The sequence below is a fragment of the Mus pahari genome, chromosome 1 (assembly GCF_900095145.1).
Source record: "Mus pahari chromosome 1, PAHARI_EIJ_v1.1, whole genome shotgun sequence".
Taxonomy (NCBI): domain Eukaryota; kingdom Metazoa; phylum Chordata; class Mammalia; order Rodentia; family Muridae; genus Mus; species Mus pahari.
In genome coordinates, this window is record NC_034590.1 from 79,925,823 (window position 1) to 79,934,790 (window position 8,968).

At 43.3% G+C, this 8,968-nt stretch overlaps 1 protein-coding gene across 4 annotated transcripts in view; it reads left to right on the top strand.

Annotated features, from left to right (window-relative positions):
- The window catches only part of Znf143 (zinc finger protein 143), a 39,807-nt gene that overhangs the window by 13,806 nt on the left and 17,033 nt on the right, over positions 1-8,968 (top strand). For all 4 annotated transcript variants that reach the window (XM_021194301.2, XM_021194311.1, XM_029546590.1 and 1 more), the window contains exons 6-9: positions 1,340-1,536; positions 3,281-3,355; positions 4,378-4,497; positions 8,114-8,189. In XM_021194301.2, the coding sequence (XP_021049960.1) occupies positions 1,340-1,536; positions 3,281-3,355; positions 4,378-4,497; positions 8,114-8,189 (468 nt within the window). The remainder of the gene's footprint in view (positions 1-1,339; positions 1,537-3,280; positions 3,356-4,377; positions 4,498-8,113; positions 8,190-8,968) is intronic.

The following is an 8,968-nucleotide window of genomic DNA, read 5'->3' on the forward strand; positions in this document are numbered from 1 at the left end:
TGGAACTCACTTTGTAGACCAGGCTGGCCTCGAACTCAGAAATCCGCCTGCCTCTGCCTCCCAAGTGCTGGGATTAAAGGCATGCGCCACCACTGCCCGGCTGACCCACACTATTTTTGTTCAGATTAAATCAATATAAGACATGTAGTCAGTTCTCAGTATGGAGGCTTAAACCTGTAATCCAAGGATTTAAGAGACAGCAACAGGAAGATCACTACTAAAGATAGCCTTGCTTCTGTAGTGAGTATCAGGACAGCCTAGGGTACTGGCAGTATCTTTTCCATCCTTTTATCCTGAGGTGATGTCTGTCTTTGGTAAAGTGTATTTCTTGGATGCAGCAGAAAGATGGATCCTGGCTTGGGTTGTTTTTTGTTTTGTTTTGTTTTTGTTTTTTTTCAGGGAGGCAGGGGAGTTGGTTGGTTGATTTTTTTCGAGACAGGATTTCTCTGGCTATTCTGGAACTCGCATCTATAGACCAGGCTAGCCTTGAACAACACAAGAGATCTGTCCGCCTCTGCCTCCGAAGTGCCAGGATTAAAGGTGTGAACAGCTGCTGCCCAGCTCTCTGACTTTATTAAAAATATATTCTCTTTGTATTTTCATGTCCTGAACAGTTCTCATTATTTCATTCAACTATTTGTGTTTTCATGGTCTTAAGACTTTTTTTTTTTTCATATCTCCTTTAAGGTCCATGAACATATTCAAAAGTGTTATCTTTAAGTCTTTGTCTTATGCCTGAGCTTAACTGCATTTGTCATAGTCTGTTGCAATAAGGTTACTGGCTTATCTATATTTGTATTTTTGTGCTGGATCTAGGCATCTGGAGTTTTGATACTGGGGTGTTTTCTTGGTTTGGATGTTAGTCTTGTCTTTGTTGAGTGAGGGTTCTGTCCTTTGGTTACTACTGCCCTCTGAGTTTGGTGCAGTTGTGGTGCTCTGGGGTCCCTGGCAGAGGGAACTGCAGTGCTGTACTCTTTGGGCCAGTTACACAAAGGAATGGAGAAGATCTGGGGGGAAAGCCTGAGATAGGCCATGGGAAGGACTAGGGTGTGTGACAAGAGTCCGAGTCCCTAAGAAGTGAAGACAGGGCGAGGGAAGGAGCTCCTGCTAGCCGTGTTAGAAGAAAGGCTGTCTTGTGAGATCAGAATCGGGCAGGAAGGATGATAACGTCACCTATCTGCATCCCAGCCCATTGTGGTCTCTGTGGGTTCATGGTAGAAAGTATCTCTGTGGAACGGTGACTGACACAAAGGAATGGACATGAGCTATACGGGAAGACAGAGAGGGTTGGTGGACTAACATGCTTTTAATATAATGCTTCTTTCTTCCTTTCCCTCAGACAGTTATGACCAGAGCTCACTTCAGGCCGTTCAGTTAGAAGATGGCACAACAGCTTATATCCACCATGCAGTGCAAGTCCCACAGTCTGATACCATCTTGGCAATTCAGGCTGATGGGACAGTGGCAGGGCTGCACACTGGGGATGCCACAATTGACCCAGATACCATTAGTGCTTTGGAGCAGTATGCAGCAAAGGTATGGCACTTTTGGCAACTTCAGTGCCAATCTCTGTACTGGAGGTGTGTCGTGGTTGAGTGTTGACTGCGCTTGAAGCTCTGAAGTCAGTCTACTAGCACTGCACAAATCATTTGTGAGGGCCGGGCAGTGGTGGTGCACGCCTTTAATCCCAGCAGTTGGGGGGGGGGGGGGGCAGAGGCAGGCGGATTTATGAGTTCGAGGCCAGCCTGGTCTACAGAGTGAGTTCCAGGACAGCCAGGTCTATACAGAGAAACCCTGTCTCAGAAAACAAAAAAACAAAATTTGGGAGGTAGAACAGGAAGGTCAGAAGTTCATTGTCAGCCTGGGATAAATAAGACCCTGTCTCAAAAGCAAAACTAACAAAAAAGAAAAATAAGAAGAGGAGAAAGGGGGGCTGGAGAGATGGCTCAGCAGTTAAGAGCACTGACTGTTCTTATGAAGGTCCTGAGTTCAAATCCCAGCAACCATACCATCTGTAATGGCATCTGACACCCTCTACTGGTGTGTCTGAAGATAGCTACAGTGTACTTACATTTAAATAATAAATAAATCTTTAAAAAAAAAAAAAAAAGAGAAAGAGAAGGCAGCAGTGGCTGCGGCAGCGAGCAATTTTAAAATAAAAATGAGTCAGGCAGTACTGAAGAATTCAATATTTATTTTCAAATAAGTGAATGCCAGGAATGTAGTTCTTGCCTATAATTCCTACAGATGATCACAGGCATGAAGCCAAATGTGGGCTGCATACTGTCTATGTGTTGGGCTATATTGAACTGTCTCAACAACAGTTAAAGACATGCAGAGAGCTGGCTTAGTTAAGAACACTTGTACCCAGTGGTGGAGGTTGAGTACACCTTTAATCCCAGCACTTGGGAGGCAGAGGCAGGTGGATTTCTGAGTTCAAGGCCAGCCTAGTCTACAGAGTGAGTTCCAGGACAGCCAAGTCTATACAAAGAAACCCTGTCTCAGAAAAAACAAAAGGGGTGAAGGATAAGTTCTATAAAGGACATAATGGAGAAGCAAAATTAGAGATTAGAAGAAGTGAAGGAAAACCTTTAATTTTATATAAAAGCCACTAATTTTGAGGTAATCATGAGGGTTTATGCCTTTTGTTTCAGCTACTTAAGAAGGTGAGTGAAGATCTCTCATGTCTGGGAGTTTGGACTCCACTTGGAGCATATAATAAAACCTCATCTTAGGGAGAAGTAGGGAGGATTCTTGAATTTTTTTTACCCTGCCCCAAAAGTATACCTCTCATGTAATTAGAAGTTTGGGTGGGGAGTGGGACTCAGAGATATGGCTGTAATCCCAGCACCCGTAGATGTGGATGCAAAAGACCAGGAATTCAAGGTCACCCTTAACTGTGTAGTGAGTTCAGGATCTGGCACAACTACATGAGACCCTATCTCTTGTATATGCCCCAATTTGGAGAACCCAGTGGTATGGTTCAATAGTAGAGTGCTTGTCTATAATACATAGGGCATTGAGTTCAATATCCAGCACCATGATAATAAATAAATGATAGTTTGTTACATCTTAATTTGGGAGAGTTTTTAAAACACACAATAATAGTAATAATAAATCTTCATATTACCAGCCTAAACAGTTATCAAAATTCCATACTGGGGCGTGAGGAATAGCTCATTTGTACAGTACTTATCTAATGTGTGTGAGGTCTTAGGTTCAGTACCCAACACTGCAGCTAAATCATGAAACCTTTTAAAGTCGTCTTTTCTTACTTTAGGTATCCATTGATGGCAGTGACGGTGTAACAAGTACAGGAATGATTGGAGAAAATGAGCAAGAGAAAAAAATGCAGGTATGCAAAGCCAAGACTTGTTTGTTTAACGGGTTGTGTTTTGTTAATTTTTAAATTGTGTGTGTGCAAGTGTATGTGTGCATGTGTGTGTGCGTGCCTGGATGTCTGGGCATGTGCATGCAGGTGAGTACTGGCACCCATGTATGCCAGAGGCATGCAGTGCACCCTGTAGTTGAAGTTAAAGGCAGTAATCAAACTTGGATCCTCTGGTAGAAAGCAACATATCGTAACTTCAGAGCCATCTTTCTGTAATCCTATTTGCAGCTTTTATGGTTTTAGGGTTCCTGGGATTTGATTTGTTTTGTTGGCAGTACTAAGAATTGAACCTAGGGCCTCATGCTTGTAAGGCAAGATCCAACCCTTGGTGTTATAATTTCTGAAATAGATAGTAATCTTCAAAGGGCCTTAGGGGAAGTGTCGTTGTTTACATTTTTATGATGTTGATCCATAAAAATGAGCCTCTGTTGAACTGAAGTGTAGACTAGGATCGCATGAATCCCACCCTGGGGACTCACTTGACCTGACGCCTTCTCTACTATGATCTTTGAAATGAAAAATACATTTTAAATTATTTTAAGGTTCCATTTCCTTTAATAAATAAGCATAACTATTGAGGTGGACCCCTTGAGTATATCAGGAAGTAGCAATGTACAATAGAGATTTTATTTAGATATCTTAAGTAGACTCTTGCTGTGTAGCTCAGCCTTGCCTTAAGCTTATGGCGCTCCTACCTTAGCCTCCAAAGGTCTAGGATTTCAGGCATGGGCCATGGCACAGACACACACACTAGAGGTTTCCTGGGTGGCAGTAGATCTGTGAGGCCAAACTGCAGTCTTGCAGAGCACTGACTTTTTAAAGCCTTAGATCAGAGAATCTTTCTAACTTGAAGTCCTAGACTCTTAGCATAAGGATGTTCTGAGTTATAGCTCATGATACGATTTTTGTCTTTTTTTATTGTGAAATAATAATTTCATTTGTTGTATTTTATATGAACACCTTAAGTCTTATTTTGTTTTTTCCAGATTGTCTTACAAGGACATGCTACGAGAGTAACTCCTAAGTCTCAACAGAGTGGAGAAAAGGCATTTCGGTGTAAATATGATGGGTGTGGAAAACTCTATACAACAGCTCATCACCTTAAGGTATAGGAGAGAAATGTAGGGCTCACAAGCATACTGATGGCAGACACTTAACTGCTTGCATGATCAAGCTTAGACATCCCTGTTCATGCCCATCCAAAAAATACTGACACACACTCACACTAACACATACAAGAGCCTAGACAAACTCAACAACCGTCTGTTCTCTTAAGAGCTTGGATGATTTATCACTGCATCCCAAATTCCAGCATATTCCCTAGCAGATAGTCTGTATTAAATTTAATACAACTAGTACATTTCAGTTATAGAACATACTTTTTTTTGTTTTTGTTTTTTGAGATAGGGTTTCTTTTTATAAGCCTTGCTGTCCTGGAACTCACTCTGTAGGTCAGACTGGCTTTGAGAGACCTGACTCCTAAATGCTGAGATTAAAGAGGTGCTGGGATTAAAGATATGTACCAACACCACCTGGCCAGTCTTTGGTTTTGTGAAACAACATCTCACTATGTAGTTCAGACTGGCCTTAATTAAACTCACTGATTGATCTTATATTTGGATTCTCCCTTTTCTACCTCTTAATTTCTGTGGTTGTAGGTATATGACACCATACCCATCAAAATTTTTATTAGTTGGAGGGCGGGGTATTTTAAGGTATATGCTACTACACCCAGCCTCAATATTTTTATTTTAATTGCAACAAAACACAATAGAATATACCATGACTTTTAACAAATAGCTCAGATGTAATGAGTAGCTTACCTTGTATCAAGAAGTGTATTTGGAACAGTGGCCTTGAAGCATGCTTCCTGTTTTTATCTATGTGTGATCCACGCATGTTGAGTGACCTTGATACCTCATTTTCCCTTATCTCTAAAGCTGGTCATCTCTGGGCTGGAGGGATGGATTAGTGGTTAAGGGTACTGACTGTTAATAGAGCCGTATGTCAGCTCTGCCACAGAGCACAGCTGTTTAGGGAGGTGGACCTCAGGGAATTTGACTGCTTCCTCTGGGGCAGGCGCTGGGCAGTAGGGAAGCGCTGAGTGAGGTCCTACTGCTCTGTTCTCTGCTTTCCCGGTGGGAAAGCAAACCCCTAGGTCCCCAGCCTGCTACCATCGTGAACATCCAGGCTCCTCTGGCAGTCACAGAAGAGCAGAGACTGGAGTCAGGGGCCCAGGGGCTAGGGACAGCATCTAGGCTGGAGGAGCTCCAGTTTGTCCCAGCAGAGATGATAGTCCTTGGCTTGGCGGATGCAGGCTTGGTGGTGGTTGTGACAGAGGCCTTCTATAGGAGATTAGGCTGTGACTCTGTAGGCGAAGGCCTTCTTCATGATGAAAAAGACAGTCCATGGTTTTCAACAGTGTATTGTCATGGCGGGAAATGGATGCATAAACCCATACTCCCCTTCCCAGGGTGGGCCTGAGGTTAAACACCTTTTGCAGGGAGGATGTCTAGGTGGGGAAACTTACTACCTATGCTCTCCAAGCCTCTAGGTACCTCATTAGCATGGTGGAGAACTCTGTTTGGGGCCTATGTGACCACAGGTCAAGTCTCTTTTATGTGAGAAGCATGGCATGTGTTCCAAGTCAGGAGTCTGACAGGGAGCTGGGAGTCAGCAGGGAGGTGGAGAGGTGTGTGCCTACCCAGTCTCTGGGTCTCAACCTACACTACCTTACCAAACTTCCTGGCATGGTTTTTCCACAGCTGTTTTCCCAGAGGACCCAGGTTCAATTCCCAGCACCCACATGGCATCTCACAAATTGTCTAGAACTCCAAGATCTGACATACATGAAGGCAAAACATCAGTGCACATAAAATAGAAATAACTTAATTTAAGGAAAAACTAGTTATCTCAGGCTGGAGGTGTCACTCACTCAGTAGAATACTTGCCTGGTCCTGGGTTCACTCTCTGGCACTACATAAACTGGTCATGGTGGCATTTGCCCTTAATCCATGCTCCAGAGGTGGAGACAGATTCCTCACATGGTTAAGGCTACTCTCACTCTAAAACCAGCCTGGGATACATTAGACCCTGTCTATAATACAGCATCCCTTTATAGAGAGGGTGTGAAAATTATTTAATACTGATCATATAAATTAATAAAAAGAATGAACACAGGCTGGAGAGATAGATGGCTCAGAGGTTAAGAGCACTGACTGCAGCCAGGCATGGTGGCGCATGCCTTTAATCCCAGCACTTGGGAGGCAGAGGCAGTGGATTTCTGAGTTCGAAGCCAGCCTGGTCTACAAAGTGAGTTCCAGGACAGCCACGTCTACACAGAGAAACCCTGTCTCGAAAAAACCAAAAAAACGAAAGAGCACTGACTGCTCTTCCAGAGGTCTTGAGTTCAATTCCCAGCAACCACATGGTGACTCACAAGCATCTGTAATGGGAAATGATGCCCTCTTCTGGTGTGTCTGAAGCAGTTACTCATATACATTAAATAAATAAATAAATCAATCTTTTTTTTTTTTTTTTTAAGATTTATTTATTTATTATATGTAAGTACACTGTAGCTGTCTTCAGACACTCCAGAAGAGGGGGTCAGATCTTGTTACGGATGGTTATGAGCCACCATGTGGTTGCTGGGATTTGAACTCCGGACCTTTGGAAGAGCAGTCAGGTGCTCTTACCCACTGAGCCATCATTTTTTTTTTTTTTTTTTAAAAAAAAAGGGGCTGGTGAGATGGCTCAGTGGGTAAGAGCACCCAACTGCTCTTCCGAAGGTCCGGAGTTCAAATCCCAGCAACCACATGGTGGCTCATAACCATCCGTAACAAGATCTGATGCCCTCTTCTGGAGTGTCTGAAGACAGCTACAGTATAATTACATATAATAATAAAAAAAAAAAGTGAACCCATTAAAGTTTCAGAGAATGTTGGCCATTGTCATGAGTACTCAAGTGTCATAGCAGCCACCAGTGGTGTGCCTCACTTTACAGACAGGATCTTGAGGCTTAGAAAGGCAGATGCAGAGCTGCAGATGTAGTTCAGTTAGTAGAGTACTTGCCTGGTATGCTCTGGGATCTATCTTTAGCGCCCCATACTCTGGGTGTGGTAATGCACACCTGTAACCCCAGTAATTGGGAGGAAGAGAGGATGAAGAGCTCAATGTCATCCTTGGCTACATAGAGCATTTGGGTCAGCCTGGACTCCAGTTCAGACAGACAGACAGACAGACAGACAGAGGAAGGCAGGTGGCTAAAGCCCTTCTAGGCATAATGTAGCTTCAGATGCATGGCTTTCTAGTATGCCACAGTTCTCTTTGGGAAGCCTGTCCCTGTGCTCCCTTCCTCATTGTCATTTTGCATATGTGTCCTAGGAGCTCCTGTGGCCACTCTGAAAGCACTCATGATCCTGTTCCTTATTTTAAAAGAGCCCTTGTTGCTATGTAACATCATAGTCTGCTTCAAAAAGTATTGGCCTGTAGTTTTTGTAGAAAAGTTCCTTTTTATTTTATTTTAAAATATGCAACAGAACTAGTGGTATAGCTCAGTAATAGTTATTGCATCTCATTCAATCCCCAGTACAGTAAAAGAAAAAAGAGGGGGAAAAAAACGAAGCCATTTATTAGTAGAGAAAAAAACTGGATTTGTCTTGAAAACGCCTTACTTATAGAACATGTAAAGGAAACAGAGTTGTGCTTGTGTTTTACTAACAGGTCCATGAGCGCTCACACACAGGAGACCGGCCTTATCAGTGTGAGCATTCAGGCTGTGGGAAAGCATTTGCAACAGGTAAAAACAAATTTTCTTTACTTCTTAGTTCTAGTGGAATTGCCTAGAGGAAGCCAGAGGCAGGAACTTCCATTTCTGAGCCCAAAAAAGCACATGATCAGGTTTTTAGCCTTGCATTTGTTTTTTATTTGTATGTATGTGTGCCTGCATGCATTTATATGTACCATGTATGTGCAGGTGACCTTATAAGCCCAAAGAGGTGATTAGATCCCCTGGGACTGAAGTCAGAAACAATTGTGAGCTAACTGGTGTGGGTACTGGGAACCAAACCCAAACCCATGTCCTCTGCTAGAGACTTGGAACTGCTGAGCCGTCCATCCAGCCCTTTCAGTCTCTTAATTAACTGCCTCCCTCCTGCTTGCTCTGGGCCCCTTTCTGTATTACCATTTTGTTCAACGATGTAGCTGTAGATGTAGTCTACATATTTGGTATTCCTCATTCCTTCCCGTGTTTTCTTCTACCAGGAAAAATAAAAGCCATGCTTTTAAAAGCTGGGTATGATAGTATATGATTTTAATCCCAGCACTGGGGAGGCAGAGGCAGAGGCAGAGGCAGAGGCAGGCAAATGTCTTATGAATTTGAAGGCAGCCTGGAACCTGATAGGTCAGTAAAACTGCCATACCATGCCCCACCCCCCCAAACATGCTGATTAAAAATAAAATTAAGGCCGGGTGTGGTGGCACATGCCTTTAATCCCAGCACTCAGGAGGCAGAGGCAGGCGGATTTCTGAGTTCGAGGCCAGCCTGGTCTACAGAGTGAGTTCCAGGACAGCCAGGGC